The 20,296-nt window shown below is 38.7% G+C and overlaps 1 protein-coding gene across 5 annotated transcripts in view; it reads right to left on the bottom strand.

The window, feature by feature from the left end:
• The window catches only part of thsd7ab (thrombospondin, type I, domain containing 7Ab), a 189,115-nt gene that overhangs the window by 106,725 nt on the left and 62,094 nt on the right, over positions 1-20,296 (bottom strand). For all 5 annotated transcript variants that reach the window (XR_003222220.1, XR_003222219.1, XM_005455116.2 and 2 more), the window contains exons 2-4: positions 15,703-16,537; positions 5,718-5,966; positions 4,329-4,513 (exon numbers count right to left, since the gene is read on the bottom strand). Coding sequence is in view for 3 of the 5 variants with exons in the window: in XM_005455116.2 (XP_005455173.1) it covers positions 4,329-4,513; positions 5,718-5,966; positions 15,703-16,537 (1,269 nt within the window). In the remaining 2 variants the exon portion in view is untranslated. The remainder of the gene's footprint in view (positions 1-4,328; positions 4,514-5,717; positions 5,967-15,702; positions 16,538-20,296) is intronic.

Below are 20,296 nucleotides of genomic sequence, written 5' to 3'. Positions count from 1 at the left end.
AGTACTAGACGTGGTTGTTTCATCCCATTTTTTTAATCATAATCTTTCCATTTTTCTTTTCATCACTGCTTCTCTTCCATGTGAGCAAGTAGTTTGAGAGATACGAGTAATGCTCATATTATTTCTTTTTAACTTCCTCCAGCTGGTTGCAAGAGAAGATCATCTCTCCCTTTTTGACACCAGTTGCAAGTGAGCATCTCACTTCCTCCTAAACTTTGTCACTTGCTCTCATGTGATCAGCATGGTTGAGCTCCATAAGCTTAGTTTCAACTAATGTCTTTAACACCTTCCTTAAGAGGGCAGCTTTGACTCTAAGCTGGCTTGACGAGTGTCAGAAATGGAGGCCTTTACACTTGTGTCCACCGACAAGTCAAAGCAGGTCACAGGACCAGACAAATCCCTCATCTAAAGGAAATAGCAGCCAGTAAAAGGCTGTATAAAATGTTTACGCTGGCAATATAGCCGCCGTGTGATATCTGAAGACAGGAGATGAAAAGAAAATACTACAACCGCTATTAATAAAAATAAAACATTGTGGCATATATTTGGACATGAACCGAGTCAACATGTTGGCTGCTGCAAGCATATGATATGCAATTATTTGCTACCAACCCACCAAGGGCCTGCAGCTCTTATACACTGTGTGTGGGGATTGGAGGATGCAAGAGTGTCACGTAACAGTGCTTGATCAAATCTATTTGAGTTACCCTTGACAATTGGACTGATTTGTTTCAGGCTGTGTGATCGTGTAGTATCTGATGTATGCAGCTGTGGCTACGCTATAGAGGAAAGATGGTCGAAAGCCTCCCGAGATCAATATGTGCTCTTGACAAAATTAGATTTCTTTGACATATTATCTATATAAGGTTTGTATAATTGAAGAGCAGACCACAAAAACAACACAACAAAATAAAAACACTTGAAAAGGTAGCGAGCGACAGAGTAGTGGGTTATTGCTAAAGAGTTAATTTAAATAACTTTACTGCACACAGAAAACATGCAGTGTAATAAAGCTTGCAAATGTACACCAAGTCTAAATCTCAGCTTGGTGCATAAAAGAGTGAGCATGTGTCTAATAATCAGTTTTTCTAACTGGTTTCAAGTAGATAAACTTAAAAAACCTGCAGAAAATCTGGATGTTGAATCTGAGTAACAAGTTGGAAGTTTCTGCATGACAGCCACAGGATGTCCAGAATGTCATTATAAAAACATACTTATGTTCTCATCCAGTGATCAGATACCACAACAGAACTGTCATGATACTGTGTGGCATAGAGTACAAGCTTTACAACATCATACTCTTCATGGAAATGGAGAGTCATTTACATACAGTAGCACTTCTCTCATCCCACTTACCACTCAAAGTGCTTTACACAACAGGACACATTTACCTTCACATAGTGCTTTATGCTATGCACTCTAAGCACTTTATTGATCCAACACCCACAACTACAGCCAATTTGAAAACAGCCATTAATTAAAAAGGATGGTCTTGAACTGTGGGATGAAATCTCACCAGGCACACCGAAAACATGTAAATTCCACTCTGAATCTTCTTGCTTACAGTGCCAACCACTGCATGGAGGTGCAAGGCATTATGCTGCTATTTTAGTATTCCTCTTGTAGTATCCTTAGACTTAAATTGTACTATGCACTATACTCATATTACACTAAAGTACTGTAGACTTTATCTATAAAAACAACCTCTTCAAGCTTCAATTAAATGTTAGGACTTCAAGCAACATGATTTTGCTAAGATGAGTTATGGAAGGACTCAAGCTACAAAATGAAATGGAGCTTTAACTGAAATGAAAAAGAAAATTAGAACGTCAGTGATGTAATAACTCACCCACCTCATGGTCCATCACAATTCACAGGTTCTTGTAATGTTTGAAGCACAGAAAGTAAGTTGTGCTTTGCTGTCATTTGTTGGCTGTAATGAACAAACTCATGAGAATTAAAATCCACTGAGAAGGCTCCGTTTTGTCCTGGGGAATTAATCCTGTTTCATTCAAATATGACCAGTCTTCTAGAAGGAAAAGTCCCTATTAAAATGACGAATATGACCTTGACCCTGAGGACAGTTTGCTGAAGACCCATGAGGTTAACGTTATATGCATATTTCACAAAAAATTGACCAGTGCTAGAGTACTGTGTTTGAGTAATAGCAATTATTTTGATTTGTTGAGGGAAAGAAGGATGAAGGACACCACACCTTTGCATAAGCTCATAACACTACACAAAAATACAGTATTTTTAGCATTCTGCTGCATTCACAAATAACAATAAACTACAGTACTGTTTAAGATGTCATATATTTTGTATTCCCATAATTAATGTAGAATAACAATAAAGTTCTGAAGCTATGTTTGCAACGTTTTAAACAGTATGCAGAGAAAAGCTATGTTACTGGCTATGACTACATATCAAGTCAATGTAGATTTTAAAAAAAATTCTTTGAAGAGCATGAAAATGAAGTGAAGGTCCATATTCACAAGATAAAACCTACAGAATCTTGAAGAAAAAAGGAGCTGGTTCTATTAATAAACATACAGAGATGCAGCAAAAAAGATATATATTTTTTGCCTCCCATTCTGTGTGAAAATGACAGAGAAAAATGGAGAAAAATTGAGTTGCTGCTCTGTCAGATGAGTCAGAGGCTGAGCTGTGACACAGACAAACTCTGTGCACCGTCATGGGTTGTTGATTCCAGTATATGTCTGTACAGTTGATTCAGACAACAGACAAAAAAAAAAAGGTTGAAGACTGAATGACTCACTGGCCTCAAAGAGGAAACTTTACACATTAATACAAAAACTGGACTTTGACAAGAACATAAAATATGATAAAGAGCATATTTTATTAACAATTTGACTTTTTCTCTGCAGTTCCGAGAGTCCTAATCCAATGTTAGTGATGTCTTCTTTTTCTAAATCCTAAAGCTCACTCTTTGAAAGTCACTGGGACTGTCTTTATGTAATACAGGGGCACGTCCCCCTTCAGAGGCCAAAACAGTCAATCCACCACATCCCACATTATTCAGTAAATCAGTAAGAGTCTTGAGGTTAACACATTCCAGAGTAACTCCTTAGAGCATTCAGGTTCGTATACTTGGATTTGCATTATTTACTCTTTTTCAGTTTCTGTTACATTTTACTGTATTTGCTGTGAAAAAATTCTCCTCCATATTTGTTTTGGTTTCTGTCCTTTATGAGTCGCTACATACTAGCATCAAGTACAGCTCAGCTGGCAGGATTGCAGAGAAGAAAGCTTTTAGTCTGTGGAGGTGCGCATTACTTTGAATTTGTGGGTGAAGAGGACATGAACAACATCACAGTCAAATCATGTTGTAGCTGGATGATAGTAAGTATCTGACACTTGTACAGAGATCTACTTCAAATTTTAAGAAGCACCTGCTAGGTAAGAAGGTCTACAACACTGGTGGCCCATTAAGGAGGAAAATCATAGAAGTGCTACAGCTCGAACTGTTATTTTAGCTTAAAAAAAAAAAAGTTGTGCTGAGAGACATGCTAAAATGCTTCTTGCTGGTTGTATGTGAAGAAAAGGCTGCCAGTATTAACAAGCTGTGAAATGAGGTAAAGTCACTACATTCTGAAGTGGATGTACAGCAGACTACACAAACTCTATAAAATATAACCAACAAGCACAAGTGGTAACACTTTAACTTTAAATGTAACTGTAACTTTTAATGGCAACAATCATGGTCTCAGTCACTAGGATGAGTCTTTCTGAATGCACTATGAGAACAATTTCGTAAGACGTGGTCCCAAAGGACGGTAAGGCTCAGCTCAAGGCTTCACGCTGTGACCTTACACACTGGACCAGTGTGTAAGGTCACAGTGACCATGCCCATCTCTTATACCCCACATTTCGAGAGCCACTGAGGTAAGGGAACATTAACATCTCAAAAAACTGTCAGTAGCCCACTGTGACTGAATGAACATAACAAAGAGCAGAAATTCTTCATAATTTTACTGAAAATTGGCATCTTTCACGCAAACTATGGGCAAACATGGTAATCTGCTAGCAACCATGCCAAGTAACTAGTTGAAATTATGAGGAATTTCACTTCCAGCAATCATTTTCTAAATGGCCAGTACCTGATCAATTACAATTAGCTCTAGGCTGGCGAATATACAAATCATGCCCGAAATCAGGTACTGAAGGATGCAACCATCAGCCATCAAATTAGATAACACATTTTAAAATTTCTAAATCATACAGTATATGACATCTTGATATCAGGTACTAAGTCAAAAGTTAATATACATACACAACAGGGTCTTTAGGAATACTGTTGACTTTACCTTTGTCCTTTTCTCGAAGGTCATTGAGGTATTTTAAAAGCTCAGCGTTGGCCTGAACACAGTACACTTCTCTCGTCTGTAAGCCTCCTCCACAAAGCCCTGTCAGGTTGCTACGTCGACGGTCTTGTTGGCTCAGCAACGTGTCAACCCGACAGTCGCTCCACTCTGTGGTTCTCCAGGTGTAACTACAAGGTGAACATAGAACATGGAACGATGGGCAACAGTGAGAGAACCAACCATGCGAGTAATGCTTGTAATGTAATGCAAAATAAGCATATTTACAATCTTGCAGACATCACTTTACAACATAAATATGCACTCGATGTTTATAACCAATGTAGTCTACACTCCTCAGTTTACTCTGCAGCCTATACAAGGATGTGAAGCATCATTTTATAGCTGTGTCTCTGAAAACCTAGTAGATGTTCAGACACATCAGTGACAAGGTTGGAGAATAATAAGTTGCTTAATAAACTGTTGAAATAATGTAAATAAATGTGTTAAATGTGGTTAACGCTAACATTGCTTGCACTAGCAGCTTTCTTTCTTGTGGTCCTGTATTGATCAAGTCAAGAGATTATACTTTGATACAGCCTGTTTGATAAAGCCTGCTTGTTTACAACTTGTCAGAGAAAGAAAAGAGTGCTGTCCTCTGCAGTCGTCTTTGAAACAAGAGTTAACAGGCCTGTACATGTGTACATAAATAAAAGATTAAACGTTTGTCTAGCTGACCACTGTTTCTGGTGTCAACTCGCAGATGAAGCCACCATTTAATTGTCTAGTCCACTAGTTGTACATATCCCCAACAGAAACATCCGGGATGGGATTAGGATCACACACAATTATAAATTGATATATGCTGAACCATCTGTGAGAATGCTTTTAATGTTTTAATGTATGGCTGTGTGTAATTTTCTGGAATTAGAATATCCTTACAGTCTCCATCCATTTGTCTTTACTTTGTGTCTGGCACCAGCCCAAGCACTTAAACTAATCTGTCTCAATATGCTGTCTCACTTACACACATATACGCAAATAAACACACAGGCCACCCAGAAGAGCAAATTAGCTGGGTGTTGTGTGTAAAGGGAACTCAGCAGGAAGCGTGTGTTGTCTCAGTCAGGTTGAATACCAAACACTTCGGGTTCGCTGTATTTGTGCCTGAGCCTTATATGAATCCCTGCAGTCTTTCTTAACCATGCTATAACTAAAGAGGTGGGTATCATCACAACATCACATGCAGTTCTATCCCTGTGAAACATGAGCTCCTGTTGTGTACCATGCTATGAATTCCACATCTACACTTTACTCAAATTTTTTTTTTTTAAGTCCCTGCTCACTCCCACCTGTGCTCCCTGCATCTCTTCCCTATCATCAGGAGTGACTCACGTGGCACAGGGTGGTATGGATTCACCCTGAGGTTCACAAGACTCAAACTCCTCCAGGGGTGGGCACTCCGCCCCCTCGCCCACGGGGAACTGGAGCACCTGTCTGGTCCGAGTCCGATTGCCTCTGGGAGATTCAGGGTTCATGCAGGTTTTGGTGCAGGGGCTCCAAATGGTCCAGTCTGTAAGCTTGCAGTCCTTGGGGAGAACGCATGACTGGATGGTCAATGGAAGGTCCCTTGTTAAGCACATGCTGGGAAAAGATAAAGAGGAATGACATTAAATCTTATCATAAGAACGTTAATGCAATATAAAGTCTGACTGTTGGGTGAAAAGAAATAATTTTTATTTATAGCTCCAAAAAAACTACAGATAAAAGAGAGAATATGCTACACTTTTAACTGAGCCCTTTAACCAATCAACAAACCAACCAACTGACCCCGATTAAGCTCTAATTACGCTTTCATAGGATGAATGATGGGGTGAACCCTGGTTAGGCTATCACCCAGACTCTAAATCCATATGTTCAAAATAACTACAAAAATTATTCATCTAAGTAATATAAATTCATGTTTTTTATGTCACAGTTGTAACCCAGTAGTTTTAATAACTTGAACTAGTCAAAGGTCCAAAAATTATACATTCTCTATGTAGAGTTTACACTATTATTCCATTAATTTCTCTTATGACATAAAAATCATGGAACTGAAATAGCAAATAAACTCATCTCAAATGTTTTCAGGCATATAGGGTTGTTTAGTTTAGATCAGTTGCTCAGGTTGTGTTTTGTTTATCTTTTTGTTAGCTTGTTGATGCTGTGACACCATGAGTGCAGAGGATTACTGTGTCCATAACTGTTACTCCTAAATGTTACCACAGACGGAGGTTATAAAATTGTAACTGTCTAAAGTGGTAGCATTACAAAAAAATTCCGTTAAATTAAATAATAACTGAATTTTCAGAACTGAGACTTCCAGACAAGATACAAGACTTTAATTAAAAGAAAAATAGTCAAATTCACGTAATACTTTAAATAATATAGCATGTAATCCAAATGTTTAAATCTGAAAACATTTGGAACATCTGCATATTTTGCAGTGGTTGCTGCTTAAATGGCCATGAACACACGAGTATATGCAACCAAAAGCTCAGGCCACAGACTGCTCTAAACGCTCAGTTTGAGACTGTTTTTTTTTTCCTACTTTTGGCTCTGTGTGACGCTAATGAGAGATGATAACCCTAATCTCTGGCTGTGCGTGAAGAAGCCCACCCACCTGCTATTCAAACCTTTTGTTTGCAAGGGGCAACAGCTTGTTTCAGAGAGAGGTTGAACTGAGAGGATGTAGGAAGTATAAGATAGAGAATGATTACTTTGAATTGTGCAAAGCTATGCTAGAAGAGTCAAAGGAAAATAGATGGAACTGAAAATGAGTATGGAAGATCCAGCTTAAGTTGTTCATTGCTTTTTCTTTTCAGAAAAAGAAAGAAAAAGGAAAATTATAAGAATTGTGAATGGATATTATAAGTCAAGAGCAGGGTATTCAGTTTTTGGATATAGACCCACATTGAGCATACAGATACAGCATTCGTGGTAAGAAAGCCGCTACATATATTAGTCAGAATATAATGTGTTAAAATGTTTTTCTTAATAAAAAATACCAGATATCAGCATTGTTGAAAACTGCCTGTAGATTCACTGACTTAATGAATTCACTTAACATTTCACTATTCTACTTCTTCATCCAAGTCATGTGGTGTACAGCTTGCTGATGCCTCATTACAATGGCAATAAAGTTTTCAGCAAGCTCTCAATTCTATTTTAGTGTCAATGTACCAAGTTGCCTATTGGCGTAAGACTTTGCATCGACATGTGTGACACCACACATGAAGCTTTGAACCCTACGCCCTTAACTGTCATTAGCTTCTCATTAGCATACACACTGCATAATCAGTTTCACGTTAAGAGTAAAAAAGGAATGGTATGGCACGGTGTTAAGTGTTAAGACAGCCAAAACAACCTCTGATCAATCACTCAGAAACATCTTTTGATCATCTAAACAGTATTTAGACGTAATGAATAACCCGTCCTCTTTGGGTCCCTTCCGAATCATTAGAAATTTGCTCTAACTAAAGCCGACTGCTTTCTGGTACTCGTTCTCGATGTCTCTCCCCTTGAGGCAAAGCAGCTGACGAGCTATTAGTGCTAATTACAGCTCTGCTTCATTTAGAAACCTCTCATTTAGACGTTGCCACCACACTTCACCTCCAGCAACTCAGACTTTTGGTATAAATCAGGAAATGTATGAGCTCAGTTGTGCTGTGTCTTTTTTTTCTTTTAACTCCTGTGTCTTCACAGATTAAAACACCTCTGCAGTCTTTGAAGTGCTACTGGAGCGACACTGTGAAAAATCTTAGTTCTGTTTTTCTGCCAAACACGCTTGGTGTGCCGGCTCATCTTGCTTGGGAGGAAAACAATGAGGAATTTAAACAGTGAATGTAGCGCACAGAGGGTGATGGCTCGATTTCCTGTCTCAGATGGAACTTCTTGTGTTTTTAAAAAGCCCCCTAATGCAGCCAGTGACCCATTTTCTCAGCAACTGGATCCTTTGAGTCGTTGCCGTTTGTTGCGTGCATGCCCGAGCATTTTTGTGGAGATTTCAAAGTTGCGAAAAGAATTCATTATTTCTTCATCTCAGTCATTCAGACAGAATGAGGACACAATCAGATTCTATTTAAATAAGTAAGACGACGTCTGAAAAATGTTCAATCTTAAGCATGTAGGTTTAATACATCTACTTTCAGTAATGGACTCCAACAGCTTCCAGACAAGATGCAGGCAGCCAGAAAGTCTGCATACTGTAATTCAACACCTGTACACACTTGTTACTTGAATGTCATTGATTAAAACAGAGTTCCTCTCAAATGACCAAAAAACATAATTGATGTGGGTCAAAATGATTAAAGCAGCCTTTTTTTAATAAAAGAAAAATATCTGAGGGATAGATGTGGTCTCAAAAAATAAAAAAATAAAATTAGTCCATCCCTGTACGACCTTCTGCATCAAATTAAGTAAGAAACAAACCCAATCAACAGGACAGCAGCACAAGTTTTAAAGAAACTGGTCTGTTTAGGATGAGTTGTGGGCATCAGAGAAAGAAGCGACTCACTGACAGATGTTCATCAAACGAAATTGGAAATGAAGTGAGCAAGATGTTTGGAGAGCACCCGGTCCGCAGATGACTGTTTTTTTTTTTCTGCACTGGGAAGTTTGTTCCACTTTTTTTTTTTTTTTTTTCCGCAAGTGGCAAAAACAACTATGAATATTTTAGAACAAGAAATAAACAAGTCAAGGATTAATATTTATGTTCCTAAGGGCATGTGAGTTGTTTTCACGGCTGCTTTGAAATATTTGATCCCAGTTAGTGCTGAGAGCTTGGCGCAAACAAAGCATTAATGAATAGATTTAGTACATAATTGATTAAATCTTAGAGTACAAGTGGCGTGTGACTGAAATGTGATATGAATAGAGGCGTGCTCTATTGGCACTGTCACCAAATCCTTCTAAGAGATCAGAGCAGTCGCAAAAGCCCCAAGTACAAGTTTGAAGGGAGCAGAGATGACATTTTAACTTAATGTCAGTCAAGGAACAGAAAGCGAGAGGATGGATCCAAAGAAGCAGCTCTTTAAAAGAATAATTGATTACTTTACATTCACTTAATAAAGACATCAAAGGTTTACACCAATACATGTTACAGAGACTTATTGACACCTGTTTGGCTTTTTACAAGTCTCACAGGCGTAATTTGCAACTTAAACTAAACTGTCCAGACTGCATGCACCACATCTTTGGATCTGTAAGATCTTAGTGAGCAAAGCCTTTGAAGAGTCAATAAAATATACCCTGTTTATAAAATGCCAAAGTTAGTACACGAGCAATGAAACTTCTTTTTTTGCTTTCATGCTGACCTTATGCTGAACAACTTCTATATGTAATTTTTGTGTTGCCGATAATGACAGTAAACTTGTAGGGTGTCCTTGTTATCTTGAACACTGGGTGTAAAGTTTTCGTGAATTTTGTCATCTGTATTAGGTTAGTCTGTATGTTTTCTGTCTTGGCTATGCAAATAGTGATGGTGAAACGCTTGAATATTGTCAGCAGCTGTTTCAACAAGAAATAATTGCGCAAATAATGGCAGCTGTGGTCAAAGGGTTGTTCCTTTTGCACTCTGTTCTTCTTGTATGTTTTCACCATGGGCGGCTATGAAGAAGGTAGACGTTGGTTGAGTACCAATTTGAAGGAGGTTCGATCCTCTACTCTGCATGTCAAATTATCCTTGGGCAAGATAGTAAACCCACAGCTGCCCCCATTGGAGTGTGAGCGGCAAATGTTAGGTTCAAAGTGCTTAGGTATAGAAAAAAATGTTATTTCATTTCTATATTGAGATGGATCTTCATTTATTTAGTCAATATTACTATTACTTTAGCTGGAATTATCAAGACAGCAGAAAAGCACAACTGTGTGTTACTATTTCCACGCGTTCTTATATGTAAAAAAAATGTCGTGGAAAGATGAAAGTATTCAAACCAGGTAGGAAGGCATTACAACCACAGTCAGACAGCAGGCTTTCAGTAGCCTCTTGGTGGTGTTTACATTCAGTGAATGGGCTGTACTTTACTTTGCATCCATTCACACATACATTTATGCAGCACTTTTCATACTATACAAACAACCAGTGTGCAATCTGTGAAAAAGTGGAGAACTAATAAAAGATCAGGAGCCTCAGTAGAACATGTAGACTATGGAGGCTACTAGTGTGTTGTTAGTCATTACTGCTGTCAATCTAAAGTTTCCGGAGTAATTACATTGTTTAAAACTAGAAGTTAAAGTTTGGAACTTGAACTTAACTGTTAGATTGGAAAAATCATTAAAAAAAAATCTGTGTAACAATCTAAGTAATTTAATTATTTAATAATAATTTCCTATTATTCTATCCCACATGGGATGCAACAAAACGACAACACAAAAGGTTAAATGCTATTATAACATGCCAGAAATAACTCACACTTTCACATACTCTAGCAACAGTTTAGTGCTTCAATATCTAATATAAAATAACCTCCAAATGCAACTAAATTAACTGAAAAATATATTATAGTATTTTCCAGTCTGCTTTGATGATAGCCTTCTTTTTACCACTATTTCCAGAATTTGTTTTCTTTTGTGAGGGTGCTTCATAATATGATAATCTGCTGAATCCATTTCATTTTTCTCTTACTTAGCTAGCTGCAGTTCTCACTAAAATAGCCCATTGTTGCTTGGTAGCATATTGAAAGCTATCCATGGATCATTGTGGATCTATAGCCATGGTAAAAAGAAAGCAGTAAGGTTTTAGATATCAGGACATAATAGAAATAATCAGATTCTTAACGGGTCTTAAGCAAATTCAACCACAGATGAACAACATATTACTCCATTGCATTATTTATTTACCAAAAATTGAGCCAACAGTCAGAAGCAGTGTAAAAGTATATTGAAAGTATTGAAATATAATAACAATAGAAGTTTTGGCAGTCTGAATCCTAACACCATGCCACGAAGGAAAGACATCGCCAATGATTGTGAATGATCTTAAGCAATGATTTTGATGCTGCCCATCAATCTGGCAAGGATTATAAGACCATTTCTCATTCTTCAATGAGAAAGATTATTCATAAATTCAAAAAATTAAAGGCTGTTTCCAATTTTGGCAGGATTGGATGCCCTAGGAAAATTCAGCCCAAGGTCAGAGCATGCAATGCTAAGAGAAAAAGCGGAAAACCCAGGAGCCACATCTCAGACTCTAAAGGCCTCACTTAGCACGTTATTCATGATAGTGCAACTACAAATAGGCGTGTGTCTTATTTGGAAGAGTTGCCAGGAGAAAGTCTCTTCTCTCTAAAAATAACATGGCAGCCTGGCTTAGTTTTATAAAATTGCATCTGAACCAACCACAAGAATTTGCCAACAATGTCTTTGGACTGATAAGACCAATGTGGACATGTTTGGCCATAATGCAGAGTACCATGTGTGAAGAAAACTAAACACTGCATATTAGCACAACCACCTCACACTAATTGTCAAACACTGTGGTGGAGGGGTAATGATTTAGCTTATAAAAGAGGCCCACACCAACTCAGTGACTTCAATTACTTTGCAGTCATTGAGTCAACTGCGAACTCTGTATACTCCTATGTATACTATGAATACTTCTATGTAAAATGTCTCTGACAGCTAAAGTGTGGCAGAAACAGGAAAATGATCTCAAGCACACAAGCAAAATCACAACAAAGAATAGAATCAAGGTGTTGCAATGGCCCGAAGTTCAGACTGTAACCTGATTAAAATGGTTTGGAGAAACTTTAATTGTGTTGTACATAAATAAATGCCTGCAAACCTCAATGAACTGCAGCAACGCTATGTATTTTAAGTTACTGCTGCTAAAAGTGGTTGTACTAGTTATTGAATCACACACTGCTTCTGCATTTTGGTTTAACAGTTAAATACATTTTGAAACCATGCAATATGTCATGTGATGTTATTTATCTGTGGTTGTATTTACCTAATTTTACATCCCGGTAAAGACTAAATATTTTTTATTCATGTCCTGACATGTAAATATTAGAACGGACAGAAGACGTACTCTCTTTTTTTAGTTTATTATTATATTTCCAGATTAGCTTAGCCACTGAAAGCCTAAGCTAATCTTGGCTTGCAGTATAAACTGTTTCAACTTGCAGTGGAAAAGCAGCTCCATCATATAGCTGTCAAAGTAGTGTTAAGCACTTTGAAGTATAAGTAAATTATGTCCCAACTTAGGATAAAAATAAGTAAGCATTTGAAAAGATGTGTAGACCAGATGGGGAAAAAAGAGCAAATCACACCTGGCATACAACACTTGTCTTATCCAGGACACAAAACTAGACTGATGGATGCATCTGACTAATTTTGGGGTTCAGTATTTTGCCCAAGGACACTTGTGAAGCAGATAAGCCGGGGACCTTACGGTAACCTACACTAAAACTTTAGCCACAGTGGCCCAGCTTGGCTTTTTCATTTTGGTAAAGCAATGCAATCATATCTGATCTTCCCAGGATACAAAATGTATGCAACTGTAAATGAGCTCATTAGAGATAATGAGTCATATAAGCCAGTCAGAAAAATAGTTTCTCCCCAACAGAGTCTGTGGGAGGGACATTAGACTTTAGCACCGCCTAAAATTTACTGGGGAACAATAAGTCTGATGTGTACTTAATGAATTTAAGTTTGGAGAACAGCATACTGCTAGAGTATCTCTGTGGTAATTAATCATGTTTAAAAAGATACTGTACTGTGAAAGGTTTCTGTTAGCAATGCCCTTCTATCAAATACGGTGATCTCTAGCAGAGAGGGGAGTAAATGTTTGATGGGCATTTCAGGCAGGAACTAGAGTGAGTGAGATGGAGCTGAGAGCTATTTGATCTATCTTATTTTGAGTCAGACAGTGTAGCTCACAGCTATAATGTCAGGGCAAAAGATTAGATTCCCCATCGGCTAAGCAGTATAAGTGGAAGCACTCGTACAGTTAAACCATGTATTTTGGGTAAAAGTACCCACTGAAGGTGTAATTTAGTGACCTATTTGAATAGTGATTTGTTTGATGTGGTTCCAATTTTTCACTTTATGATATTGCTTTACAATTACTGACTTCTTTTATCTCCCATTCACAATTGATGTCTCTCAAACCAATTTCTTTATCTATATCTTTAGAGGTTTCTTTTAGTAACTTGACTCTTAAATCACACATAATGACACTAGATTATCCACTTGTCTGTTATGTGAACATGCCGTGTTGTTCTGCAGTTCACTCTTAAGCATAAAAAGATTTCCATTTGCAGTAATTGCCCCGACCCCTACTATGTGCATAATTGGAAACCTGGACGTGGGGAGAAGAGCAGCGGCAAGAGACAAGAAAAGAACAGAGCAGGAGCATGCACGGCAACAGATCTGACACTGATGACGTTATGAAACAGCACAAAAAGGAGGACCTGGAATGAAGGTGGGTTGTAAAGCAGCTTGGAGTATGCAGCAGGCTAAAGCAGCTTAAATAGAGTGTATTTATAATAATTGTACCTGAGCCTGGATTGTCTGAACTAAATATATTAAAATGGAATTTAAAACAATTAGGGTTTTATTTCTAGAAAATGATGTTTTGGGTTAAAATGCAATCTCTTTCACCACTTTTAAAGCTTTGTTTTCTTCATTGGCGTGGTTATGCCTCCCATCTATCTCTGGGCAAAATATGTGTTTCTTACACAAAATATACTTCCCATTGAAATACTTTAGCTATATATCCATACTGATCATTTGTGTCCATGGACACACACACATGAATTAGATTACTTTTTGTGACTATTTCATGTTTTCTAATGAGGCCGAGCTGACTGGAAAACAAGAGGCACAACACATCAGGAAGAAGCTGAGAAATCTATATTTTCCTGATTTATTTTGGCCATGTCAACAGACCTCCTAACACTTTGGATCTGTAGCATTCATCAGAATGTGGGAGAAAATGGAGGTCTTGTCATTTATATTCCTGATCCTATATAAATGTATGGATAGTATGTCATGGATTAAAAGTAGTAGTAATTAGGATGACTCAGCAAGAAGGTGCTAGGTTTGAATCCACCAGCCAGCCCGGGCCCTACTGTGTGGAGTTTGCATGTTTTCCTTGCGTCTGCGTGGGCTCACTGGTCGCCCAATAACTATGGAATAGGCTCTAGCCTCTGCACAATCCTGAGCTGGAAAGTAAAACGAACGGAGGTAACAAGTTCTGTACTGAGTATTCTGTTTTTTGTATTGCATATAAACTTGTTTAGATTGAAGATTTTAAACTAAAAATCATCTTTCAGTTCACCATGTGTCATATATTGAATATAGAGATCCAATACATCTCTCTCTGAGAAGCCAGCTTTGATAGATTGCACCCTCTGGCAGGAAGAGCTACACATTAAAGTCCAATGAAATGCAGAGTGGCAGGGGAGCCATGTTTGGCCTCATGATAGTGTTTGGCTATGATATACACCGCATTCCCTGCTTTATGCTCTGAAAGGCATTGTCAGAGAGCTCTCTTTGTTTGTCCAGTATAGGCTCATCCACACCCATAGGGACCTGTAAGGATATAGATGACTGAGGCTGCACTGCAATTAATGAATTGTTTGTGTAAACTGTGCCTTTAACCTATATCTTTGGTTACCATAACCTTATTCCTTCGTTGTTTTGCAAGAAAAGCATCCTTTTGGTGGCATTTTGAGCAACGCTTGATTTGTTCAGTTTTTCATAAAACATCTGATTCGAAACCACCGGACAAAACACTGAAAATTGCCATATTTTGAAAAGTACCACACAGATTCATAGTTCAGATTGATCTCATGTCACAAAAGGAGTTTTTCTTTTCCACTTCCATCCTCAGAAGTTGACATGAAATACAATGTACGGGGAGTTGTGCCTCATTGCTCTGACAGCACAGCAGTGACAAAGACACAGCGGATAAACATCCTCCCCTGCGTGTCATTTCATGACAGGGTGAAGAAAAACTTTCAGGAGGACAAATTTGGCTTCATGTTCAGCTGTAAGAAATTCACCAGATGAAGGACAAGTATACATGAAAGTCTAGGTTCACCTTCTGACAAAAATAAATGGACAAAAATTCAAATACACAGAGGGATCAATAGTCAGCAACACAAAGAAAATATGAAAACAGACATATTGATTACATTAGGCAAAAAGCCTGAAAGGCAGGCGAAACACGCTTTAGTTAAAAAATACAGCAAAAGCATTTTCAGTAATACCTGAGAAAGGAAGCTTAAACTTATGCTGACGGAGAATAAAAGCACACACACAAACACACACCCACAAAAAACAACCCCCCCCCCAACAACAAACACATTACCATTAAAATATTGCCACTCACTTGCGTCCCACAGTGCTCCCATTCCTATGGATGCAGGTCACCTCCCGATTCTGGTAGCCCACCTGAATGTCCCAGAAGGGACTCTCTTGCCGGTTGAGGCGGTTCCTGGTACGCTTCTTCTGGATAAGCTCCCTAGTCTCGGGATCTTTTACTCCTGCCCTCTCTCGGAGCCCCTGCCCTTTGCCTTTCCTGCGTTTAACTTGGCGAGCTGTCCGAGTCTGCGGGAGGGCACAAGGGCTCCACGGTCCAACCCTGAGACTGTACATGCCCTCTGGACCTGTGCAAGGCCCTGGTTTGCAAGACTGGAACTCAGTTAGGTTGGGACAGGCAGCGCCTCCAAAAAGCGGAGGGACTAGGACACTGCGTACTCTGTTCCTGAGGCCTGTTCCACACGTTTTGGAGCAGGATGTCCATGGCGAGTACTCAGAAACCACACAATCCTGAGGGCAAGGGATCAAACATGCCTGCTCTAGACGAGGCTTGGGTTCAAAGTACTCACAGATGGCATCCTCTGCTGGAGATCCGTCTGACTTGAGTATGCAGCCCACCTCCCGGGTCTGAATGCCCTCTTCGCCTCCACTGCACGTGAACTGCCGTGGGGCCCCAAAGGTCCTTGCTGATACTGGCACGCACTCATTCCAGGCACCCAGTTTCCAGTCATAAAGGTCCTTGTGCCAGTCGCACACACGGAAACAGTTTCTCTGGTTTGAGGGACGCTGGGCCTGGTCGCAGTTGGTGTGAAGTGTTGTCCAGCCATCCACATGGGCACACCAGACTGCCCGGCTTTGGCTGCCACCCAGGCCGCAGTCGCTGCCCATACATCTTCCCCATGGACCTGGGAAACAAATGAACAAGCTCAAATCACAATGAAGAAACATAAAACAATAATCCTTTCAGCTTTAAATGACAAGAAAAGCACTTAGGGGCATTGTAAGAAAACTTGTAAGGAAATTCTAAACACAACACATCACAATACGGCTTTGAAGAAGCAGGAAATTATATTAGCAGGAATACAAGATGCTAGTCAGATTGGAGGAAGTGAAACAAAACAGCACAATTTCACAGGCTGGACTCGATTGAAAGTGTAGAATGAACAAATAAGCCATATTTATCCGAATAATGATTAATGGAAGGCACTAATGCCACTTCATGTGTACCTTTGGAACAGAAATCCATATGGAAGCATCAGTTAATCAAATGCTTGAAACCTAATTCTAAACCAAGACTACTTCATTTTCTTTTTCTCAGCTAAGAAAAAGGCACATAATACATCTTCAAGGATGACACAGTAAATTCACAGACTCCTTTAATATGGCCCTTGATGTAAATGTGTTGAAAAGCTGTCAGCAGCTGAAGTGTGAGTGCAAAAATGTGTCATATTAAATAAAAATAATCTGCTGCCTTGTTTTTGCACGACACTTCGGTCAGACACAGCGATTCTTTCTGCATGGCAAAAACTGGGTGGCTGCCATTGGGGCGGGGAGGGATGATTAGGCAATGCAAACACAATGTGCAACAGTAGAGATTATAGGTGATCAAACGCAAGTGTCTGAAAGGTAATTTACAGGGGCTATGTGTTATCTGTGGCATTTATCAAAGTCTATTGGCAACCAGCAGAAATTTGCACAAACATCAATAAACTTATTTCTTGGTACACAAGTGTTTGGCAAAGTCTTCTCTTGTCCCCATTCACTTAATGGCAGCACAGATTGAACAAACAGTACATAACAGGACTAGAGGAGGGGAGAGGTTGCTGTACATGTGGTTTAGTAATTAAATATATAACCTGTACTGACTCAGGAATACCAACATGTAATCTTAAAGAAAAAGATAGAAGTTGTTCTATCTTTTTCTTATTGTCTGAAAGTTCAATACAATATAAATATCATGACATGATCTTATTAAATGATTTGTTGCAGCCTGTTTAGATTAACCTCCTACCATCCATCAGACCTCTGTTTAAAGGTAACATATTGCCCGCTTGGCTACTCAGAGGTATCTTTTACAAAGAAAAGCCATAATGACAAAACATGTAAGACATGTAGTCTCTATTTGACAGCTACAGTAACTTCTTCTAGTTTTCTGAAAGTAAGCATTTTTTTAAGCATGTGGCTACAATACAACCAGACCTTATCCCTAAGTGGTTTGTTGGCATGTGGTGAATAACACTGGCCTACAGTCAAAATGCTTTTGATATAAATGTAGTCAAACATTACTAATTTAGGGTTACTGCAACTGGAAATGATGCTTAAAAATTTCAATCATAATATGCTTTTCTATTAGTTTCAAGATCAAAAGTTATCAATCAAACCAAAAATGACTTAAATACATTTTGACCCCTTAATGTTGGAAAAAAGGCCCAAATAGGGATATGTGTTGATTTTCAGGTGGCCATTCATCCTACACTATTCATCCAATTTTCCATTTTATATCACAATGTACTGTTCTCTTGTGATTGTTAGTGATGAAACCAACATGTTTTGGATTCTAGATAATTGATGAAACTGACATTTTGCAATGCCACAACATCCCACCTAGACTCTGACCTGGCTTGGACAGCTCTAAATAAATTCGGAGCCGCTGTTATTTATTTGAACTGATATAAAATAATGCTAACTTTATTTTGTAATGTGATGTTTCATATTAAGTCTGTTCTATACAGACTGTTTCCCAATTTTTAAGATGTTGCAATTTTAAAAATTGTTGGTAACCATAAATCGACACAAGTTTGACAATTTAGTCAAACTGATTAAAACTCATCTTTACAAACACCTTGGTATTTTAATTGTCATATCTGGATTCAGAACATTTTAATCTGCATGCTTAGAGGTTAAATTGATACTGCTGATTCCTTTGCAGAGCATCTGTTAGTGTAATGCTTCAAATCCACAAGGAGCAGAAGTATCTGTCAGCATACTGAAAGTCTAGTAATGTGCCGCTTAAAACAGTCACCAACAAAAGCACTATTTATTTCTGTTTCAAAGGTGATGCTAAAACTTTTGAGCATTTTAAGTTTTAGCAATTAGCCCCTTTCTACCTATGGAACTACAGATGTAATCAAATAGTTTAATCACATCCTTTGTCTGATCCTAAGTACTTTTGACCTTACTGGAAAACATCATGATGACATGGAAAGGTAAAGGACAACTGAAGGACAATTTATAGGGACTTAGGTAAAGTAGTGAAATGACGTGCTCAGAGAATCCAGCTGCAATTACAGTAAGTGGATTAATGATATGGTGGATGACACACCATTTATTGTAGTAAGACTTTACCCAAGATCTTACTTTGTCTTGTATAACAATATAGACCTTAAAGGGGCTTCATAAAATGGATTTCCTGGACTCTACTAAATTAAACTGTTTAAGAACAGCATGTGGGAGTGGGTATCTGTGTCTGAGATGACCATATTAGGAATATGCCCTCTGAATATGCCTGAAACTGAGTATTTAAAACCGTTTGAAGGCTGAACTTTTGTCTCACAACCTAACCTCATTATTTTAACCTTTGCCATGTTTAAATACAAGCATGCACTATTGTGATAGTATAAATATGACAGAAAATAAGGGAAAGTATACATTTAACTACAACTTGAAAAAAAAACTGAATAAAGAACACAGGGTCTAATTTATGTTTCACCACAAAGAAACTTGGCTGACATTATTAAAACCGTCTTAACCCTGTCAGCCCAACTCAGCTGGTACACCAAGGAGGCTGCAGAACACTAATTAACACAGGGTGGCTGCACTCTGACTGTGTTATCCAAAGGCTATTGATACTACAAAGAAAAAGAAATCAAACTAATTGGGAAACTTCAGTTCAACCCCACATTAACCTCCTAGCTAATTGATTACTATCCGGAGCTGAGCCCGGAGCTGGACTCTTTGCAGGAGACGGACTGTAAAGGTAAGGGCACCTCTTGCTGACCCAGATCCAGATAAAAATCCTGCCCAGCAGGCAATCCGGAGCACAGTTCCAAAAATGGAAGCCTATGATGAAGCTGCCTTGTAGTCTTGTCTTCAGTGTCAGCAGCCAATGTGCCAGACAGGAGTCATCGTGATGAAGCATACACAAGAGCCTCTAAGCAGATTTGAAATGGCTGGTTTACCTCACGCTGTATCAACACGCCATCTGATCAAGTGATCTCTGCCTACTGGGCATCTACAGACTCAGCTCACATGACTCATTTGTAGAACTTGTGGATTTGAGAAGAAGAAGTGAAATTTATTTAGGATTCCCAGTGATGAATTCTTAGTTCAATTTATATAGCACCAAATTACAACTGTTGCATCAAGGTACTTTACACGGTAATACATGATAAAGACCCTACAACATACAGAAAAAAAATGGACAAGCATTTGGCGACAGTGGGAAGGAAAAACTCCCTTTTAACAGGAAGAAAGCTCCGGCAGAATCAGGCCCAGGGGGTAGCAGCCAGCTGGTGTGACTGGTTGGGGGTGATGGGAGGAGAGCGAGAAAACAATGATAACTAATGATAAAATGCAGAGTGGTGCATAAACACAAAAGAAGCAGTGCATTATGGGAATCCCCCAGCAGCCCAGGCCTATTCCTACATAAACAAGAGGGAGGATTC

The sequence above is a fragment of the Oreochromis niloticus genome, linkage group LG11 (assembly GCF_001858045.2).
Source record: "Oreochromis niloticus isolate F11D_XX linkage group LG11, O_niloticus_UMD_NMBU, whole genome shotgun sequence".
NCBI lineage: Eukaryota > Metazoa > Chordata > Actinopteri > Cichliformes > Cichlidae > Oreochromis > Oreochromis niloticus.
The sequence above is the reverse complement of the archived record's forward strand: the minus strand, read 5'-3'. Positions and strand labels throughout refer to the sequence as shown.